General features: G+C 33.5%; 2 protein-coding genes across 2 annotated transcripts; both read left to right on the top strand.

Annotated features, from left to right (window-relative positions):
- The first annotated feature begins 16,391 nt into the window (after positions 1 to 16,391).
- On the top strand, positions 16,392 to 21,868 carry LOC139904229 (NADH-cytochrome b5 reductase-like protein). The gene is made up of 13 exons (XM_071886159.1): positions 16,392 to 16,658; positions 16,912 to 16,954; positions 17,154 to 17,229; positions 17,432 to 17,491; positions 17,677 to 17,727; positions 18,022 to 18,076; positions 18,152 to 18,222; positions 18,304 to 18,355; positions 18,457 to 18,534; positions 18,627 to 18,716; positions 20,995 to 21,108; positions 21,249 to 21,317; positions 21,407 to 21,868. Exons 1-13 carry the CDS (start codon positions 16,506 to 16,508, stop codon positions 21,461 to 21,463), a joined length of 969 nt encoding a protein of 322 aa, XP_071742260.1. The 5' UTR covers positions 16,392 to 16,505; the 3' UTR covers positions 21,464 to 21,868.
- Positions 21,869 to 22,214: 346 nt separating this feature from the next.
- Positions 22,215 to 22,808, top strand: LOC139843121 (MAPK kinase substrate protein At1g80180-like). Its single transcript, XM_071833195.1, has 2 exons — positions 22,215 to 22,489; positions 22,802 to 22,808. The coding sequence occupies exons 1-2, from the start codon at positions 22,215 to 22,217 to the stop codon at positions 22,806 to 22,808; spliced, it is 282 nt and encodes a 93-aa protein (XP_071689296.1).
- The last annotated feature ends 676 nt before the right edge of the window (positions 22,809 to 23,484 follow it).

The raw sequence follows: 23,484 nt of genomic DNA, 5'->3' as shown, positions 1-23,484 counted from the left end.
AGATTTTAAACCCGTGGTACAAAGACAACGAAGGTTAAACCCTAACATGAAAGAAGTTGTCAAAAAGGAGGTTATCAAGTTACTTGATGCCGGGTTAATATACCCTATATCTGATAGCCCATGGGTTAGTCCTGTTCAAGTAGTACCCAAGAAAGGGGGTACAACTGTCGTCCTTAATGATAAGAATGAACTCGTTCCTACAAGAACAGTCACTGGCTGGAGAGTCTGTATAGACTACCGTCGTTTAAACGACGCTACAAGGAAAGATCATTCCCCACTTCCTTATATTGACTAAATGCTAGAACGTTTAGCGGAAAAAGAGTACTATTGTTTCCTTGATGGATTCTCCGGTTATTTTCAAATTCCCATTGATCCAAAAGACCAAGACAAGACAACTTTTACTTGTCCATTTGGTACATTCGCATACCGACGAATGCCGTTCGAATTATGCAACGCGCCAGGCACCTTTCAAAGGTGTATGATGGCAATCTTTCACGACATGATAGAAGGAAGTATGGAAGTCTTTATGGATGATTTCTCTATTTTTGGAGACTCCTTCGATTCATGCCTTTCAAACCTCGAGCGAATGTTAATTCGTTGTGAGGAATCAAATCTTGTTTTAAATTGGGAAAAATGCCACTTCATGGTGAAGGAAGGCATTGTTTTAGGACACAAGATTTCTCGAGATGGAATGGAAGTAGACAAAGCTAAGATCGATGTAATCTCAAAGCTTCTTCCTCCAACTAACGTTAAGGGAATTCGTAGTTTCTTAGGTCATGCAGGATTCTATCGAAGATTCATAAAGGACTTTTCCAAAATCGCTCGACCCATGACTAAACTTCTTGAGAAAGACAGTACATTCGACTTCAATGACGAATGCTTACAAGCTTTCTCCATTCTAAAAGATAAACTTACGAATACACCTATCATAGTATCTCCCGATTGGTCCAAACCATTTGAACTAATGTGTGATGCTAGTGATTTCGCACTAGGAGCCGTTTTAGGACAACGCCAAGATAACAAATTTCAACCAATATATTATGTAAGTAAAACACTAACAGGAGCACAATTCAACTATACAACTACCGAAAAAGAACTCCTTGCAATTGTATTTGCTTTTGATAAATTTAGATCATATCTTGTGTTATCCAAAACGATTGTTTTTACCGATCATTCAGCCCTAAAGTACTTGTTCAAGAAACAAGATGCAAAATCTAGATTGATACGTTGGATTCTTCTCTTACAAGAATTTGATATAAAAATTAAGGATAAAAAGGGTGCTGAAAATCTCGCTACTGATCACTTGTCTCGTCTTGAGAATCCCAACCTAGAAAAACTAGATGAGTCAGTTATTCATGACACTTTTCCCGATGAGTTTCTAATGAGAATAGAAACCGAATTTGAAGTTTCATGGTTTGCAAATTTTTCAAACTATCTCGCCGCAGGAGTATTAATTAAAAACCAAACGTACCAGCAAAAGAAGAAATTCTTTGTTGATTTAAAATTTTACTTCTGGGAAGACCCTAATCTTTTTCGAATAGGAGCGGATCAAGATATCCGTTGATGCGTATATGGTAAAGAAGCTCAACAAATATTGGAGCACTGTCATCAAGGTCCATCGGGTGGTCATTTCGGACCTAGCTATACAGCTAAGAAGGTCTTTGACTCAGGTTTTTATTGGCCAACTATCTTCAAAGATGCACACCACATGGTTAAAACATGTGATGCATGTCAAAGATCCGGTAACATCTCAAAAAGGGACGAAATGCCACAAAAAGGCATTCTTGTATGTGAAGTATTTGATATTTGGGGTATTGACTTCATGGGTCCATTTCCAGCATCGAATAAATGCAAATACATCCTTGTGGCAGTTGACTACGTTTCAAAATGGGCCGAAGCAAAAGCTTTACGCACAAATGATGCCCGTGTTGTTGTCAGCTTTCTTAAAAATCTATTTTCACGTTTTGGGATTCCAAAAGCATTAATCAGTGATCGTGGAACCCATTTTACAAATCAATTACTCGAGAAAGTACTTAAAAAGTACGGAGTTAATCATCGTTTCTCAACTTCTTACCACCCTCAAACGAGTGGCCAAGTTGAAAACACACATCGAGGTCTTAAACGAATTTTAGAAAGAACGGTTAAAAATAATCCTAAAATCTGGCATCAAAAGTTAGATGATGCGCTTTGGGCATTTAGAACTGCATTCAAAATGCCCATTGGTACTACACCTTTCCAATTAATTTATGGTAAGGCGTGTCATCTACCTGTCGAAGTTGAACACAAGGCATATTGGGCTATAAGAGAATGTAACACCGACCTTGTGGAAGCCGGAGAAAACCGATTCTTACAACTTAACGAATTAGATGAATTAAGACTACAAGCTTATGAAAACTCTAAAACATACAAAGAGAAAACTAAGAGATGGCACGATGCACGATTAAAAGAAAGAAAAGAATTCGAACAAGGGGATAAAGTATTAGTTTTCCAATCACGTTTTAAGTTTTCACCTGAGAAACTTAGATCCCGGTGGACTGGGCCATATATAATAAAATAGGTTTTTCCATCTGGATATGCAGAGCTATATGGCAAAGACGGTGGAACTTTCAAGGTGAACGGTCATCGACTCAAGTTATACTTTGACGGAATCAACACTACGGAAAGAGATGATATCACCTTCTACCCTAAGGACAAATAAATTCGGGGTAACTTTAAGGTTTTCAACTCCATTCTCGATCTTTAGTTTTATCTTAAAGAGTGGGGTTTGTTCGGTCTTTCCCTAGCATACACTAAAGAACTAGTCCTCTCCCTCCATTCTACCTTTTTATTTTTTTTCTTTTCGTTTTTATTTATTGTTAATTTTTAAGATGCGCAATCAATATGTCTACAACCACTTCTTTTTGATGTGCGATAAAATTTTACCGAGAGATGTGGTATTAGATATAAAGAGAAGATGCGATCAGGCGAGTAAAGAATTGAGACAAGAACTTAATGAGAAAAATTATGCCAAAGGCAAATCAAAATCAGCTAAGAAGCGTCGAGCGCGTCATTTGGGCAACTATGTAAAATGTGGAAAACCGACTCATTACGGAAATTACCCCAAGAACAGACAGACTCTAATTACGAGTACGTAACCTTGTGCCGAGAAGGGCCTTTTAAATGTTCAAAGGAAAACCTCTTAAACCAACGAGGTTACGCCTACGAAGCCATGGGGGCGAAATGGTACGACTCTACTATGAGGCGAGTCAACGCGGTTTCACCATCTAAATCTTTTTCTCTCAAATTGTGTGTTTGTGCATTTTTGTGTGTTTGTGAATTTTTGTGTGTTTATGTTTTGGTGTGTTTTAGTTTATAATTGTTTGTTGTTTGTTTTTATTAAAAAGTTCTACCGTTTAAAATTGATAAACCTTGAGTTTAACCTGTTTTCATTGAAAACGATAATGTTAAGTGTAACAACTGAATTGTCATTCTTCAAATTGCACGAAATTTATTGTTGGATTCATAATATATCTTTTAAATAGTAAACCACAAAAACAAAAGAAAAATTAAAACTGCTAAAAATATACTTTTTTATCAATAACCGTAAAAATATATAATTTGTAAACTTTGTCGTGGGTAATGATAGGTGTAACAACCGAGATTATCTCTACCTAGTTGATAGGAAACAAAGTTTTAAGTTTGAAAATTAGTTGGTTTGAAAGTATATATATGTATATAAAAAAAATAGAGTGTATTTAAATTCATTTAATTTTTATTTTTCATGTACTTGTTTTTAAAATTTTAAAATATTAATTTTCTTTTAATTTTAAAAATTAAAAAAAAAGAAAAAAAGAGTGTTTTGTTTTATTTCTAAGTTAGTTTCGAAAAATATTAAAACTTTAACTTTTAAAGAATTAAATTTTATAAATTGAATTTGAAAATTTATAAACGGATAAAGACTAGGTATAACAACCAAAATTTCCGTTACAACAAATATAAATTTAAAAATGATATTTTGAAATTTGATTAATTATAAGTTGAAAAAAAAGGGCTTAACACTTACACGGAAGGTGTAGATAGCACACGGAATGCGTATAATCCAAAACTACACGGATCGCGTAGTACTACACGAAACGCGTAAGTTGAAAGATCAGAAAACATAACTGGTCGACCAGCAACTTGTTCTTCACACTTCATTCTTATTTTCTGTTTGCTGTGGACGAGAAGGGAACCCAAAAACCCACAAAAATCATACCAAAAATCAAATAAACACTCCCAATCTTCTCCAATTCATCCATCTTTCAACATGCCGAGATTGGTAAGGGTCCTAACCCATTTTTACCACTTGTTCTTCAACTTTTTCATTTATTATTTTTATAGCTTTAATCCGAATTAATGCATGATATTGTTGAATTTTGCTTGATTATTGCTATAACTATGATGTTAGTGTGATGTTAAACCCGATTAGCATAAGAATTTGATGTTTAATTGATTATTTCAAAGTTAGGGTTTATACATATTGGGGAAAATTGATGAATTGCTATTGAAGTGTGTTATTTTAGTTATAATTAGATGTTTTTAACTGTTTTGATAGCAGTAGAACCTTTGAACATGAATTTGATTGTTTGATTTTGTGATTTCATTTTTTGTCTAAATTTGATAATTTTTGTTATTGATATAAATCAAGTATAGATTGTAATGATGCTAAGGTTGGAATGCACCCAATGTGATTAAATTGAATTAGATATGCTTAGTTCATTGAATATTTCCACCTGTGAATTAAACTTTGTTTATGAAACTTGATTTATGATTATGAATTTTGTTTGTTTATTTTTGTTTGTTTTATTTTTTAGAAGTAATACTTTAACTGTTGTTGATATATTGGTTCTTGTGGTGTTGAAAACAAGCTTGTATGCTTAATATGTATTCTTTGCTAATATTAACATATCCAATTGGGACGATTTTCTTGTTTTAAAATGTTATGCAGGGATTATTTAGAATGAGAGCTGTAAACCAACAACAAGAAGAGGAACAAGTAACACCACAAATGGAACAACAACTCCAAACCTTACACCCGAACCTGAGATTCCCTAATGATTTACCTCAACGGGTGCAAAAGGTTAAGGACTTACTTTCTCTGATCAATAGAAACACCTCTCCAGTATATGTTGTGGACTGGGCTCCCTTAGGACACCCAGTCACCTTAGATACACAAATAAGGGAAATTTTAAACCAAAGTTTCACAAACGAATTTGGGATGAATTTGGTTTTTAATGATTTTGAGAGGTTGTTTAGTTTAAATAGTCCTGTATATAGAGAATGGTGCTTAGAATTCTATTCTACTGTTAGAATGAGCATACACCCAGAAACTATCGATGATACTAATTTTTTACAATTTAGACTGAGTGGGGTAGATAGAAGAATGTCCCTAAGCAACGTGACTAACACGTTGGGGATTTACACCGTCGAGGAGATGTTGACTCCCGATTTTAGGGAGTATATTTTTACTAGGGCTAGGTATACAGGTAATTATGATTCTGGGAGAGTTTGGCAATCTTTTACTAATAGAAATAGATATGAGGCCGGCCAAGAATCATGCCTAAAGATCACTGATGTTCGGTTTAGAATAATTCATAAATTTATAGCGAATACAATAAACCAAAGGTCATTTGGTAATACAGATAAAATTAATTATATTGACCTTTGGTATTTAGATGTGATCAGAGATAGGGATACTTTCGTTAGTATACCCTATGGAGTTGCCTACTTCTTGGCTCATGTAGGTAAGGGTGCTAGAGGATTAAGTGACATGTCAGGGGGTCACTATATCACTTGTTTAGGAAACTGGTTCGGACTCGACCCGAGTGAATCAGAACCTCCAATCATACCGGTAGATCAGGCCGTTAAAACTTTAGGGTTGGATGTATATAAAACTGCAAAAGCTATACAAGTGAGGGGTGGGGTAATTAGTTTAAGAAGACAAGAAGTTGTTGCTCCCGCTCCTATGTAGGAAGATGATAAACCTGAGCGAGATACTAGGAGAAGACGGAGACAGCCAGATCAGGCTAGTTCGTCTAATGTAGGTACTTCTGATTTCGATATGTTACAAAATTCGTTTAATTCATTGAGTTTAGATGTAAGGAACTCACATGAAACTTGGGGACAGAGATCAGAAAATCAGTACACTAGTTTGTCTCGGCAATTAGGGGACATTAGGAATACCCAACTAGCTCAGGGTAATATGTTAGAAAATATCCGATATGATCAAAGGGGCCAGGGAGCACAACTTGAGTGGGTACATCATCAGGCATATCTATACGCAGCTAACCCACAGCATTACGCACCCCCAGCCTTTCCTTCATACACCCCATGGTAAGCACCCGGTGATCCTCTACCTCCACCTTATGATCTCAACGCTGCTCTAGCTGCAAGTCAGGATGCTTATCGGCATTTTTACGAAGAACAACACCAAAATGAACAGCGGCAGCAACAACAACAGGAACAGGAAGATCAAGGAGGCCCTGTATGGCCATTTTTCTAGTTTTTAGTTTTTATTTTTTATTTTTTTATATTGTTTGTAAAAAATATTTTTTGATGTGTTTTAAGTATTTACTTTTACTTTTATATATTTTATATATACAAAAACTTTTAGTGTGGGGTAAAATTTTTGTACTACTAAAGTACAACCCCATCTCGTGTGTGATTAACATATTTGTTGACAAGTACTTACGATGATGAGATTCGACATAACGAAACACGAAAGTATTATTGTGATATGAGGATTGGATATGTTCATACAATAAGCATTTTACAATCTCCAATTACTTAACAAAGGAAGTTCCATATACTTTACACTTTTTGTCCTCTCAAATTTATACATTTAATCTGATTTTATGTAATGAGGGCATTACATAATCTTAAGTGTGGGGTAGGGAATATATAAATTCTCGATAACTTATAAATTGGAGGTTTTTATGAAAATTTTGAACATTTTTTAACAAATATATCTAGTCAATTTTTAAGGTAATTACGAGCAATTAAAGATTAGGTGTCAAAAACCGAAATTATTGTCTCCATACATTAAAAATATGTAAGTTTATTTGATTAAAACCTATAAAAGAAAACCAAGTATAACAGAATTTATAAACCCATATTTTAGGAACCATTTATCACATGTTTCTATGAAGTTTATTGCAGATATCATTGCTTTGAAATGTATAAACCTGAATATCCCATTAAGGAAGTAAAGTCTTCCAAAATGACACACTTGCTAACTTATGTTAGAAGATGTAGTCCAGAACAGCTGTAGGTTGACGAAAAATCTTGAAAAGTCATCTCTATCATCGGTTGGAAATCCACCTCACCTCAGTATCAAACAGGGTTTTTGGTGGTCAGACTTATCCTAACCATGAGATGGATATGTCTCGTATAATGGGGGGGCACATTGCAAATTAGCTTTTAAGACTAATGAATCTAATCCCCATATGGATGATCTCCGTAAAGATCAACCGCATCTATGTTTGACCGCGGTCAACATACATATGCCATAACAAATTGAGGTGTACAAACTCATGGTTCACCGATGATATTTGGACACGATATAATTTTATTCTAAAACTTATGCTATTTTATGAATTATATTGTGTAAAACCATTTTTAGGACATTCGGTTTCAAGTTCCATGATACTTCAATCATGGGGGCGGATAGCTTGCTAATGGCCGACTGAGACTACGGTTTTCAGTTACCCTCGACCGGAATTTGAGGATAAAACCGGAAAACGTGTCTAGTGTAAAAACTAGCATGCTATTTTATAAAATCATAAAAACGTTTTCAAAAGGTCCAATTTTCCCTAAGGATCCAAATTTTTAAAACCTTAATCACGAGTTTCAACTTTGTTTCTGTTGTCAGAATTTCATTTGGTGTACGTGTGATCCAATAAATATTGTGTAGTGTTTCCAATTTATTTCATATAGCGTGTGTTTTCATTTCGTGTGGAGTGTGTTGTGTGATCTAATATTCGATATGAAAAAAAATATGTAATGTTCCGATTCTATTTAGAAGATGTAATTGCTTGAGGACAAGCAATGTTCAAGTGTGGGGTATTTTGATATTGCTTTAAACATACATATATTTCGACGCAATATCATTTATATTTCATCGGCTTTTACCGAAACGAAGACATTCAAATGCATAATTCACGAGAAAAACGGCAAAAGTAAATGCGAGCTTGAAGTTTGAAGAAATGATAATAAACGACGGGTTTTAACCAAATATATATCGAGATAACGTTTATCCGAAACAAAGTCCAAGATGATCGAAGAAAAAGAGTTCAAATGAAAGTTCCAAGTCAATATACGTCAACACTGGGTGAACAAAGATCAAACATAAAATTAAAAAAAAAAATGACGTTTACTCTTACGCGGATCGCGTACAGAAGTACGCGGAACGCGTACTGTTCTTACTCTTACGCGGATCGCGTGAAGCCTTACGCGAAACGCGTAATGTCGAGACCAGATTCAGATTCAATTTCACATGGGACGGTTGCTTTTGAGTATAGTATTACTACTTTTTCAGCTTTACAGATACACAAGAATATTACAGTTCAAGGGCACTTTTGATCAACTCTTCAACTCTCAGATAAATACAATACGAAGTACTAGTGCAAGGAATGGTCAGTACAAAAATCCATACAACACAAATATACATAGCAAAATAGAGAGCAGAGGGATATTATCATCATTTTATTAGTATCTTTGTACTCCGTATAAATTAAGTTCAGTTCCAATTAATTTTCAAGTTCAATTTTTAGGATAGTTTAAATATTAAGGGTGTATTGTTCGTGATTAAGGGTATTATTGTTCGAGTGCAAGGGTGTTGTTATTGTAATTTTCTACCATTTGAAGTAAATGAAAGTGAAGATTTTCATAAGTATATTCTATTAAAATTATCGTTATCAATTTTTATCGTTATTATTATGTTTGTATATTTATATTTTTATGTTTACCCTAGTATAATGAGTAGCTAAATTTCCCTAGTGTTTGCTTAGATGTAGAGCCCCTAGTGAAATGGATTGTTATCATTTGTAAAAATTAAAATGTAACTTAAGTATTTTTAACATTGAGCCTAATTAAAAGAACCATTATTATGTATTTAGATATTTAACCCTTGTCACTTAATTTATTAGATTCAAATAACGAAAGTTATTTTATTTATATAAATTAAGCTTCAACATTAATAATGATTTAGACGAACTCATGAACAATTTATTAACACTAAATTAGAAATAAAGTTCGGTGGTTTGAGTAATATCATTAGGTATATAATAGTGAAATTGTAAAAAGGGAAACCGTTATGATTTAGGTTTTGGCGAAAGTCAAAACTGGGTTAGGTCTCAATTTAAATACTTGGGGAATAGTAACTATCCAAATAAGATCAAATGAAAATTAGACTTAATTTAGCTAGTTGAAACTTTATTTATTCGAAAGAAAAATATAAGGTTTTATACTAAACATTTTAATAGAGCTTAAACTTAAAACAATCCATGGATCTAGAGGTGACACATTTAAGTAAACACTCCCATTTATATATTGCAAATATTTATTATTATTATTTTTACGTATTAATAAGCTGAAATTAAAATTATAACTCAAAATATACTTCAATTTATACGTATTGTTTTGTCACATCCAACATAACATACGCGGATCGCGTATAATTTCACACGAAACGTGTATCATTAAAAATATACGCGAAACGCGTATATACGTACACGAAACGCGTAAGGGTAATATCAGTACTGTTACGAATTTAGTTACATTCCAAAGTTTAAATTGAATCCTTTATTATTATTTTAAAGTAATTAATTTATAATTAGTTTAATTATTATAATTTCCTATAATTCATCTTTAATTTAATTAAAACTTATTATTTAGTTAATTTAAATAGATTTGTATTTTATTGTTTAAAACAAATTTCTAATCATTTAGTTTTAATGCAAGATTATTGTTTTACTTATTACCATTTAATAATACAATTGTTTTATCACAAATAGTATAGTTTCATTTAGTTCACTTTTAAGTTAATAATTATTAATCATGTATTCGTATAATTAATAAGTAGTTAAATTAAATTAAGATTTAGTTATATTTTATTATTATTATGTAGTATTCTAAATTCCTAATCCAAAACCCCCTTTAAATAAGTTTAACTTCAAAGATTATTAAAAACCATTTAACACTCCATCTCCCTGTGGAACGAATCGGATTTACCTATAAAACTAAACTACGCGGATATGACTAGTTGCCTATATATGTGTGAAATCAACCTGAATTCATTAAAACACTACATATACAATAAATCAATTCGTGTAACAAAATAACTCAAATCCGTTCATAAATAAAGGTACTGTTTCACCGCATCAGGTGTCTCTATAGATAGTGTGATAATTGTTTCATAAACAGTTATATAAGCTTTCTATATAACAAAATACTTCATTGTATCACAAGATTAGTCCGTTCTAGTTACTTTAAATGCAGTTGACTATAATTGGGTTTTTTTTTGACATTTTGCAGTTTTCTCAATTTGCACGGTTCAAATATATAGAAAGTGGTGCATGGTCAACTTAACTATTCACTGATATATGATGTGACAAAATCGATCACGAAGGTTCTCAATCTATTGACTGATGACCAGGTACGTGTATGTTTTATAGGTCAACGTGGTGGTTTTCAAGTTTTGTGTACAAAATGTGTGCCCACTAGCCGTTTTAGAGGATTGCGTTGATAGGGCTCTTTATAATCGACAAAGTAGGTGGTATCTAACACTCCATGTGGGAAGAGGCCGGTTTTATAATTCACAAAAACTCATAAACATAAAAAACAGCAAACAAACGTTCCAATGGGTTTCGCTCAGGTAATTTCATATTAAATTTTCTTATTTGTATAGTTTTAATAGATGATAACCAAGTGGGCAATGAGTTAAAGCTGTAAAGTTTGAGTCTTTATGGATAAGTGGTGTTAAATGATGCTATATGCTACTACATGATTCAAATTATAAAAACTAAGTAACTCATCTTTGAAGTTTAGTAGGAAAAAGCAGTGGTATCGATTTGATTAGTATATTTACATAAACACATGATACTTAACTTTATTAATTTTTAAACTATTATTTATTAATAAAATTATTTCAACTTCGGTCGATAAGATATTAAATGTTTGTCAAGTATGTATTTTAATCAGAGATTTTCATGTCTTTATGTTTAGTTTTATTGGTTTATCTGATTATTTATTATAACATATAATTAATAAGTAATATATTAGTCAGTTCTATTTAAAGGGGTATTAGATATTTTTTATTTCAAAGTTACTATTAGATGATTTAATAGTGTGACTTTGTCATTTTCTGTGGTTAAAGTTGTTAACAAGTAATCATTAGTTGATAATGATTTTCTAAATACAAACTAAAAATCCCTCTCAAGTAATCATTTGTTACACTTTAATCACCTTAAAAAATGCATTTCGAAACACCCTGTGATGTAAATGATTATCCTATTTAGCGATTTTACAGGTACAATTAGTTACGGTACTTTATAGACTGCCAGAGTATGGTTGGACCCGGAAGGTATTTCATTTCGTAGATTTCTTAGTTAAGTAGCGTTTGCATAGTTGTGTTATTCTTTTATATTTATACATATAGGATAATTGTTACTGATAAAGTCTCATGTTTGATATCTACCTTGCAATGTTATATCCAACTATTGACTCTTGAGTGGATCCAAATGCCCAGAATAAAGGTAATACATATGTGATATTTTCTTCTGTAAGTTTATATATATTATTATTAATTTATCTTTTTAGATGGGGTGATGCTATTATGTTATTGTTAATGATCTCAATAACGTCCTTTTTAGATGGTCTCTATAGTTTCATTTAATTATGTTATTGTTAAATCATAATCAGGTGGTAAGACTATGTTGATAAGTCAAGCGAACATTTATCTCAGCTGTTGAGCATTTAGAACTTCATGTATTTAAATTTGATTTAGTGAGGTTCTACTGAAAAAATGAATAAGTTAAATCGTTTTGCTGATTCATATAGTCAGGAGCGTGCACAGGTAATTCAATTTCTATGCTACAACTCATTTGCTTATAAAGGTAGAATTTTAACTCAGATTGCAGAGGCAGTCTTGACCCATTTTCTTATAAGTGGTTCGATCAACATATACATCTATCAAGTATTAAAAATTATTTTTTATTTTTATTTTTTTATTTTTTGCAGATGTCCATTAGAGAAGCATCCCATGTTGTATAAGTGAACCAGAATGCATTAATACTTAAGAAAAGGGATGTGTGGCTTTGGAAATAGTTATAGGCTTATTCAGCCAACCCAAATTGGGCAGGTAAACAAACGAAGCATCTTTAATTACAATTAGTTTAATCTTTATTTATAAATTAAAGTAGTTTTTTTTAAATAATGTTGATTAACTGAGTCACAGGAAAACAATGTTGGTGAATTGTAGTGGGCTGGTTTCGAGTTTAACCATACAAGTACTTTAGCACCTGTTATTTGGAACCTGCACATTTCAGATGATGAGACAAGTTTCTCTTTCAAAAATAATGGATGCGTTTTTTCAAGATATGAGGGTATTTTGTGGCCGGCATCAGAGAATTAAGATTGAAAAGGTTAGAGAGAATAAATATCATTTTTGTACTTTGCAAACGAAAATCGACTTGGGTTGGGTGGGTGGTTTTGGGTGTTTTATAATTAAGTTTGACTTTTTATGGTCAAACTTGCTTGGTGGTATGCAGTTATGAAACCTGGAATTGGCGGATGTACATATTGGGACATTATTTGGGGTTTTGGAGTTATAAGGGGAGATTGGGTAGGTTTTTTGATTGTTTTATCACTTTTTTAACTGTCAAGACAATTTAGTTTTTTTAAAAGTCAACGCTGTTAGTCTTCACAGGTTATACTTGAGTCAAAAGTGTCAATTTTATGATAACAGTCACATAGGTTTGGAGATTTTGGTGAAAGTGCATGGTAATGGTGGCACTACCTTCTTATTTAAAGGAGTGATAAGGTTGGACAAATGTTCACTTTTGTTCCTTTTGAAGATTTTGGTCCATTTATGTTTCTTTGGAGGTATGATAAGTATGTTTATGGTAAAACTGTTACTTTGGGTTTGTAGTATAAGAGGGCTCTTCATATTTAAAGTACAGTTGATGATCCATTTTCATAACCTAGGCCGCAATATTTTCAATTTGAGTTTCTACCCATATCAGAGGCTACTCCAATCTTTGTACTCTGGTGCTTATGTGTCTGAGTCAGTCCTTGGTTATTGGTTACTATTCTATAATGTTTCAGTTGGTGTGTTGCTGTGTTACGGAGCCTTTCCTGTTCACGAGATATTCTTTTCAGAGGTGCAGAAACTGTTTTTGGGTTAGATTTATTAATTATACTGTTGCTGGTGTTATATTCGGTGATAAATACCACTATAGCATTATTATGGGTTATAATCAGTCCCTTGAAGCGAGATTAGGTCAATGTTACTTCTTCATTTCTGATTTGGGTATTTTACACATCTGTGTTGATAAATTGGGTCAAAATGATCACTGCTATATTGGTTTGGGTCAAGGTTACTGCTGCAATAGGGTTTGGTTCATAATTTATGGCTGAAAGATGATTTGGGTCAAAGTTGTCTTCTTATATGAGTTTTGGGTTGATTATGCTGTTATTGATTTTTTTTTTTTTTTAGAACAGCAGGCTGTTATTGAGTTCTATTGGGTCATACTTGGTCAATGTTGCTGCCATTATCATATTGTGAGTCAAAGTTGGTATTGTTATGATCATATTGTGAGTCAAAGTTGGTATTGTTTTGATGTTGAAAGTAAGGAAGGTGGTGATGGACATATGAGTGTTGACGCATCGAAACAACAGATTAAAGAATGCACTTGATTTTAAAGCTGCAATGATCAGTAAACACACAATCATATTTAATCATCTATTTTTGTTATGGTTTTTGCTCACTATCAAGGTGATTTATTTAATTTTATTTTGTTCGTTTGTGTGGATTTGTACAACATCATTGTTGATGCACTTTTAAAGTTGTTGCTTCTATATGGTATTTAATTGAACAATCAAAGGTATGTAAAGTCACCTTTAATTGTTTGTTTGATTGAATATAAATGTCGTTTATGCTATACTACTCTAGTGTGTGTGTGTATGTGTGTGTATATATATATATATATATATATATATATATATATATATATATATATATATATATATATATATAGTACAGGGATCTTTGTTCATCTTTTTATTGCTTTATATATCGATTAGTTGTTTTTGAACTTACTTTGATTTTGTGTTTCCCTAGAAATATTGATTTTCTTTATCAATCAACTATTACTTGCAGATAATCGATTCAACCAGAAACTGTTATTGTGAACATGCTTTTAGGAAGATGAAAGACTGATCAGGTAATTAAATCTTATTTTATATGCTATTTTATCGAATATCGTTTGTAATCAAGTCTTATTTTTGTGAATCACGAGCTCAAACATTGATGTGAATCACGAGTCCAAACTTTGATGTTTCTGGTTTCATGTGTTTTTTTGAACTACATCAACTCCTCTTATGAAACCCTAATTTATTTATAGTTTATGTTCTTCGTGGCGGTCGTTTCGATTTCACCATAGGGTATTGGATTTTGTGTGAGCCGTTGCGGTTCAAGGCGAATCGTTTCTGTCTGCGCAATTATCATCTGACCCTAGGGTTTTTGATTTTGTGCCAGCGATACATGATTAAAAACCCTGAATTTTGTTTCTGTTCGTTACTTTATCAGGTTAAAAACCCTAATTTTTTGTAGGGTTGATTCACAGTTGGGTCATCGAATTTGATTTCGAATTCTAAAAATGACATCAGGTATGCTTTATTGAAATTTTGTCCAACTCTTGGTTCCTTTTCTTGAAATTTTGTCCAATTGTTATTTTTTTCTGCATATCGGTAGTTCCAGATAGATTTGGCAAGCGCTTCCTTTTTGCAATATTAGAACATATGCTCTTGAGTGTCAATGGTTAGGCGCTTCTTTGCAATATTAGATTGAGTAATAATTCATGTTTTAGTCCCGCAAATTTGCGGGTTTTTCTACATCATTCATCATCCAAAATGAAAAAAAAAAAAAGACGAGAATTGAAGATTTTATGAATATGCTTATAAATAAAGTGATTGGTTGGGGTTTAGAGAAAAAAGGTAAGATTTTTATGAATATGCTTATTGAATGGAGATGTGTTTACGACCCCTAACTCTTAGTTTAGGGTTTCACATGTGAATGTTGTAAATGAACGTTCAACGGTTTGATTTGCTTATTTTGTTTTGTGGATTAAAGATTGGTGCGGGATCCTGCTATGAGTGGTGGGAGCGTGAACAACTTGATAACCAGTGACGCCCTTACGTATCTGAAGGATGTGAAAGACATGTTTAAGGAGCCCGCAGATAAATATGTAGAGTTTCTTGAAGTAATAAAGATTTCAAGGCACAAAAGTTTGAGTCAACTGTTTGTTAATGTGTTTTTAATGATACAGTAGTGTGGAAATTGTTTTGATCAGTTGTAATGGTTGTCCTTTTTTTATAATTGACACTACATGTGTAATAGAAAAAATGAAGGCATTATTTAAAGGTCACCCTGAACTTATTTTTGGATTTAATACTTTTCTAACAAAGGGATACATAATCACTGAAGAAGATGAGGTGCCTGCAAACAAGACTCCAGAGTTTGAAGAAGCAATTGAATTTGTAAGCAAAGTTGAGGTAAGAACAACCCTATAGCGTTATAACAGTTTCTTTTTGGGAATCGTTGTCTAACTATATTTATGTATGCATTTAAGTGATTTCGACGTTATGATCGTGTCTACAAATCTTTTCTTAATAATTTGAATATGCACAGAACAAGAAGTAAATATGATAATGAAGTTCGCCAGGAGGTTTGTTATTTATAAGTATTTTATTATCTTCATATATTCTTGGTGGTTTTTATTTATCTTGACCAATTGCTATCTATTTAAGGTTGTTGCTCTTCTTCATAACGAGTCAGACCTGTTACAGGAGTTTACCAAATATTTGCCTGTTCCTGGAGCAACACAATCGAATCAGTACGCTGATTCCAGTAAGAATTGTAATTCTCACATACACAAAAGTAACTAACCTGTTGATACAATTAGACCGTCGCATGCTGGGAAGACGGTGTCAAATTTGCTAAATCTTCATAAATATTAAAATGAACGTTATTTCTTTACAAACACTCATATAGTCCCGCGAATTTGCGGGTCCTCCATTGGTTAGGTTTAGAAATAGTAAATAAAATATACGAAAGTTACAATGGACTACATCACAGACGATTATTCTACTACTGAGTACTACATTCTTCCCTCAACTCTGAAAATCGAAAGGGCTTGATTTAGCGAAAAACCCTCAAAATCTAAATCTCACACTTCCGTCACTCGTATCGTATCTTTCCATTTCTGACTATGTCAACCTTTTTCATGCGATTAAGCAAATCAACTCCGATTGCATTTTCGCACGCTTTCCGATCACAATCTCATTTCAAATTTCCGGTCGGTGCAATCGCTGCCGTCTCCGGTGGAATCTCCTATTTCTATTACTTTTCCGAGCCGAATTTGGTACTTTTTCTTCATCTTGTTGTAATTTTGGTTTAATTGATGTGTGGAAATTGTTCTGGAAGCTGAATCGTTATCATACGAAATGCTACTTTTAGCTATTTGTTCGAATTTAGATTCACGTGTCTGCTATTTAGTAACTGATTGTTTGAATGTTTGATTTGATTATACTTTAAAGTGTCTACTACTAATACAATATTGATGTTGATCCAATTAAGATAACTGAATATTACTGTATTGTTTTTGTTACTGACAGGCTCACCTGGATCAAATCAACGAGGAAACAAGTCCTAAAACTGGTATGCATTTGTTGCATTTCTCTCTTTTCATCATGATAGATTGCTATGGGTTTATTTGTAAATATTACTTGTGTTTTTAGCACGCCTCAATCTTCGGATTTCGTTTGTGTTAGCAAATAGTTGACTGATCACCTTGCTTGATTAAATGCTTCTTTGGTTGCTACCAGTAACTCTAGCTTAAGTAATTTTGTGTTTTCAGCCCTCATTTCTGATAAATGGGTAGAATTTAAGCTTCAGGAGAAGGCTAAAGTCAGCCACAATACTCACTTGTACAGGTAATTGTCTTACTCGGTTATTATTATTATTTTTTGTTTAAAATTAATTGATTGTTAAAGTTGCAATTTTATAATTAAAAGCTGTACTTATTATATGGTTGTACACTGAGTGTTTTCTATGTTGAAATGAATCGTTTAGTCTAAGTTTGTGTGTGTTCTTAGAAGTTGATTTTGTGAAATATTTCGGCTTTATTACTTGCAGGTTTTCTTTTGATCCAAATCTCAAATTAGGACTTGATGTTGCATCATGCCTCGTTACAAGGTAAGTTTCTGCACACCATTTAGGATTCTACGGAGTAACTTTAGTGTCAGCAGTTTTTGTAAACGCACTGTTTGTTGAAAGAATCGTATTACTGGTTACACGCTTTGTTGTTGATAGAAACTTTACAAGACAACTCTCGTGTAGATCGACTGCCATCTCATAATGACTTTTGTTTTCCTTTTTAGGGCTCCATTGGGAGAAGACGCGGAAGGGAAAAAGAAATATGTTATCCGTCCGTAAGTTTCATATTAACGTTACTAATTTGTGGTGCAATTTTTGTTTTACATTTCCATAAATGCCTTAAATATAATCTTTTAAACTACACTAGTGGTTGTAGACTTGTGGGTGAGGCATTAAGAATACATAACTTTCTTGATATCATACCTTGAATTATAAGCTCTTAATTTGTTCTTAGGCAATCCTCTACGATGAAACATTTGATTCTATGTACACATGTAACTAAAGGAGAAAAATAAGTTAATCGCATATTGTTTTTATTGATGCTTTACGTACGATATGTCTATCTTTAGGTACACACCGATATCAGATCCAGATTCTAGAGGTTACTTTGATTTAATGATTAAGGTATGATATTTTTCTGATGACTACTGCTCTTGATCCTTGCCTGGAAAATTTTGATAAGTATCGGATTTTTGCCAGATCTATCCTGAAGGGAAAATGAGCCAACATTTTGACAAACTAAAGCCTGGTGATGTGCTCGAAGTAAAAGGGTAAAAGCTATTCATTTAAGCTAATTTTTACACTCGCATATATGTGTATCTACTTACAACTGACATATTGGATCCCTGCAGACCCATTGAGAAGATAAGATATACTCCCAATATGAAGAAACACATTGGCATGGTGAGAGTAGTCAGTTATTATTAATGTTGTTGGGGCTTTTCAGAATCTGTTGATGATATAAAATGCGTTGTGTAAAATACTAACATATTGTTTCTGCGCAGATTGCTGGTGGGTCAGGAATCACTCCAATGCTTCAGGTTATTGAAGCGATTCTTAAGAATCCTGATGATAACACTAAAGTGAGGAATTTTTCTCTTGTAATTCATCATAAGCTGTATTGTATTGCCTTTTCATTTAATATGTGTTATGATATGATATGATCCATATTCAGGTATCTTTGATTTACGCGAACGTATCTCCTGATGACATTCTGCTAAAAAAGAAACTTGATATGCTTGCTGCTAGCCATCCCAATTTGAAGGTACTAACTTTATTTTTCTAACAATTGAAAACAATGTGTCATTTATACAGTAGTTGTGGTGCTGTTTTACCCGTTTTTTGATTAAACTACTGGTTACGTTTATATGTAACTGGTAAACTTGATACCATTCATAGTTAATTAATGAAAAATTAGCTAATAAATGAAGCAGGTGTAATGGTTTGAACAGGTCAACGTTTTCCAAAAGTGTATGTCTAATAGTAATCATACAACCTACTATTAAATTACTTCACTGCATATATTAGTTTAGTGCTATTAGAATTTTTTGTGTAAATGCTTTACTGGGTAAATATTATTTACAAAAAATAAAAATTGACAAAAAATAAGAACAACGATCACAAGCGCGCCTTGTGGCCTCACAAACAACCACAAACCAAGCTAGAATCTACAAAACCAAAACAGGACTAGCTAAACCAAGAACAACCAAAGACACACCTAGCCACGACATGAAACAACGGCGGCCTTCCAGCTACAACCAACCAGATTTCATGCCCACGAATTGTGCAGTTTCATCCTCTTGCTCTTCCACACCACTATCCTCTTCCTAATTCAGCGTACGATCTTTATACAGCGCAGCGAACGCATTATTGATTGAATAACACCACTATTACTTGGACCACCCTTTCCTTTTTTTTTGTAGTACTTCATTTGCATTATTCGTACCCAGCTTGTCTTTATCTGCCTCACCAGCGTGCTCCGTTTGCACTGGTTTGGAAACAAACTTTTGTTTATGCTTTCCCAATGCAAATCCCTTCGAAGTATTTTTTATTAGCCTGTTTCTTTGGCACATTCTTAGAACCTTCATCCTGTTGTTCAACCACTGGAGTCGTTATCACTATCTTTTTGGGACATTGCACATCGTTGTGCCTAAACACCTTAGAATTGTAACACCGTGGGGGTTTCCATTCATACTCCACTTTGACAACATCCATAGTTTTGCCGGTTTCATCAAGTCTAGGAGTTGTAACTTTAATAGTTTCTTTCAAATCCGACAAGGCATAAATTTAAACCATTGCTCGGGCATAGTTAGGTCTACCCCACCCTAGGATTCTAAGCACATAGTGCTTGTATACGAATCTAACATCATCGGTGTACCAATCTTAGAGGCAATGAAACACTTAGCCCGTCCACAGTAAAGCCATCCAAAGGTACATCATAGAGCTTATCTCATACACATACTTTTGTCAAATCCTCTTTAGATAAAGAAATATACAGGGACCTTTTATTCAAAATAATAGGCACAATACGAACCATCCAAGGGGCACTTTTTAACACAACATTCATACCTTTCGCAGAAGAGAACTTGAAGAAATAGAAGTCCTTAGCATTCATCATAACCTTTTCCACACCATATTATTTCCATACATTTAAAACATAATTTTGGACTACCGGGAACGCATTACGTTTCTCAATGAAGTATCCATAGAGAGTATTCGTATATCTCTCAGATGCTTCCCTTACATACTCAATTGGCAGGACAAAATCATCATCTTTGTCCAAGTTTCCAGGAGGATCTATCAATCGAAAATTAACCTTTCGATTAACTGATGAACCAGTAACAGCATTAGAATAAGACAACTTGTAAGGTTACAATCCTTCTGTAATCGGCATGTCATTCCCCATGATGCAAAGCAGACTTCACATTACTTTTGATATTATTCAATCCTCTATCCATAAGACCATGCAAATCCAATTGTACTCATCTGTTTGAACCTCACTATCTGATGAGTGATGCTATGTGCACATTAACATGATCTTCATCATCATCCTCTACATGGGTTACATTCGTGGATCGTATATCAGCTGAAACATTCAATGAAGACGATTTCCCATCTCTACCATTCGCAGATGAATCCATCTGTGTTCCATGCCCAAAATTATATTCCTGATAATTCTCATCCGGATCAAACCCAATTTTACGATTACGTAACACATCCATGGCACCGTGGTAACACCTTTTTTCTTTTTTCCACCCGAATTCTTCCCTATCACCATGAACCCTACAATATAAACGACCTTGCTAGCAGATTATACGTTGAAAATTGAAAAACAAACAAAGATTAATGGACAAAATCAGAGAAAATTTGTTTAGCGCCATATTTCGCCTTCAAAAAAGTAGGAGCATACTAGCGTTAACTTAGATACTGAAGACTTAGTGCTATTATAATATATCTCTAGTAATTGTGTCTAAGAGAACCCACCTATTTTTGCTACGTCTAGTTTTGTGACCTTAAATGTTTACTTTTTTTAAAAACTGCAGGTATTTTATACTGTTGACAGTCCATCAAAGTACTGGGTTGGAGGTACAGGTTACATATCAAAGGATATGGCATCAAAAGGCTTACCTGCACCAAGTGACGATACACTTATACTAGTAATATATCATCTCATCCTTATTAGATCCACTTCATATTATAAAGATTCAACATTTACGCTAGTTCTGTTATGTATGCTGCCATCAAATGTTTTATAGTCTGATTATCAGAATACTTTCTTACCTGCTTATTGTATCAGGTGTGTGGTCCACCTGGAATGATGGAACATATATCTGGGGGGAAGGCGAAAGATTGGTCACAAGGCGAGGTTTGTAACGAGGACCGGTTTTTTGTGGTTTAGTTTATGTTTATTGACTGGCTTCAACTACAATTTGCATTTTTAATGGATTCTTGCAGGTGAGCGGTGTACTTAAAGAGCTTGGATACACAGAAGGAATGGTTTACAAGTTTTAATGGATCGGTGAGTTTGACTCCCAGCAACATTGTAATAATTTTTGTCATGAAAGAACACTTGTTTATGTCCGAATCGAACTTCTTTTCAGAACTTCGAGTACAACCTATAATGAAAGCAAGCAATACACCCTGTTTAAGGGTCCAGCTTGTGAGTTTATGGTTTTTATTTTCTATTTTTTAATCCTTTTTAGCAAAAGGATTGATGAAAGGAAGATGGGCCTGCTAGCCAGTTTTAGTTAAATAAATGTAGGAGGAATTATGTCTTACTTATTTGCTGTATCAATTTTTATAATAATTTGTTTATTAAACAGAAGAAATGCTGGTATTGCCATGCTTAACTTGATCAAACAAAATGATGGCATTTGAATAGACTTAAGTCCTGAGCTTTAAGAATGAAATAAATAAATTTGCACAAATTAATGTTATATATTGAGTGAAAACACCTTACTCTCAGGCTCTCTGGTGCGCTAAAAAATGGTCGTTATAGTCGTTCTTAGTTAAACATGGTGGTTGATATTAGTAGGGTTTGTATTCATGTTTCAAATCTGTCTTCTCAACTAACTTTAGGATATCTTATTCTATTTTCATATTCACATTTTGTAGTTTTCTTCCCCCCCCCTCCTCCTCCTCCCTCCCTTCCCTCCCTCCTTTATATAGTTGTTATTAATTAATATCAGTCAAGAGTCAAGACACCCATATATATGTTAATATACCTCTCTCAAAGACACTATCAAAAAATTCATTTTGAGAGATGGCTGGGTTACCAAGGTCAGAATTGTCCTTCAGAAGATCAGGGTCATCAGGGCTTGTTTGGGATGACAAGTTACTGTCAGGGGAGCTTAACCCAAAAGTAGAAGAAGAAAAGGAGAAAAAGGAACCACAAATATCAGAACCCAAACCATATAAGACCATGGATATTGCAGCAACAATTGACCCACCTTCCCCAAAGGTTTCTGGGTGTGGTGCTATTTGTAGTATGTTTAGTAAGCCTGTAAAAAACCAGAACCAAAACCAGAGAAGAAACAGGTAATTCAAAGTCAATATCCTGATGATTTTCTTGATTTTTCCAAATACGATTTTAGCCATTAGATTCACGTCGTCTTGAGATGATATATATTTTTATGTTAATCACCGAGGTGGGGGTGAAATAGTTGAGGGTCCATCCTTTTAGTAGAGGTTGTGGGTTTGATTCCATGCAACTCCAGATAATCCCTCGTTAGTGTCCTGTGATTAGTCAGTTTGTAAAATAAGTTGGATACCCATATTAATAAAAAAAGTTATTATTATGTGATTAAATTATGTGTCAAATTTTTTTTAATGTATGCTTGTTTGAATTAGAGATTAATTTTGTATGTATATTTTTTGGGGAATTTTTTATATTTTTTCTTTTGCAAAAAATTAGAACTTCTATAAAAACTCAAGAACACTCATCGAAAAGCTGAAGTCTCGAACAAATACAAATGAAAAGCCATCGAGCCGAACAACAAAAAGACACAAACAAGCCACATCTGCTACACGCTAACTCATACTCTAAGCGTGATAAAACGAAATCAAAAGATCTAAACATCCAAACAAAAACTAAGGACGGCGATAATCGAGAACACACAAAAATACACTCAAATCCCCTTGACGTTAAATTTTCTCAACTCCCCCTCGTGGATCTTCCGGACCTTAGGTTTCTTCTTTCGTTCTTGATCGGGAACCGCACCTGCACCTATTAGAGATCGTTATTATCAAGATTTAGATATATCATATGTGCATGTACATCTGAGGCATAAAGTCTTCTTTTGTGTTCTATGGACTAGGATTATATGATTTTTATTCTGTTGTTTCTTTACAATTTCGAAGTGTTTTCCGCATAAATTATTGATACATGTAGTTCTATACTCCGTACGTTTTACTATGTGTAAATTAGTCTAGCCGATCTCGAGTTCAGTTAGGCTCGTTTAAATTTCAGCGATCTCGAGCATAGCTCGTTTTGAACTTAATATCTTAAGCTCTAGCGAAACTTGAAATTTTTA

Source organism: Rutidosis leptorrhynchoides, chromosome 4 (assembly GCF_046630445.1).
Source record: "Rutidosis leptorrhynchoides isolate AG116_Rl617_1_P2 chromosome 4, CSIRO_AGI_Rlap_v1, whole genome shotgun sequence".
Taxonomy (NCBI): domain Eukaryota; kingdom Viridiplantae; phylum Streptophyta; class Magnoliopsida; order Asterales; family Asteraceae; genus Rutidosis; species Rutidosis leptorrhynchoides.
Note: the sequence above shows the minus strand (reverse complement) of the source record. Positions and strands in the feature narration are given on the sequence as shown.

Excerpts from the sequence above, each read along its gene's own strand:
- LOC139843121 (XM_071833195.1), top strand. The coding sequence starts at position 22,215 with ATGGCTGGGTTACCAAGGTCAGAATTGTCCTTCAGAAGATCAGGGTCA.
- LOC139904229 (XM_071886159.1), top strand. The coding sequence starts at position 16,506 with ATGTCAACCTTTTTCATGCGATTAAGCAAATCAACTCCGATTGCATTT. Across the intron at positions 18,535-18,626 it reads ATCCTGATGATAACACTAAA|GTATCTTTGATTTACGCGAA; the intron begins GTGAGGAATTTT and ends ATCCATATTCAG. Across the intron at positions 18,717-20,994 it reads CTAGCCATCCCAATTTGAAG|GTATTTTATACTGTTGACAG; the intron begins GTACTAACTTTA and ends TAAAAACTGCAG.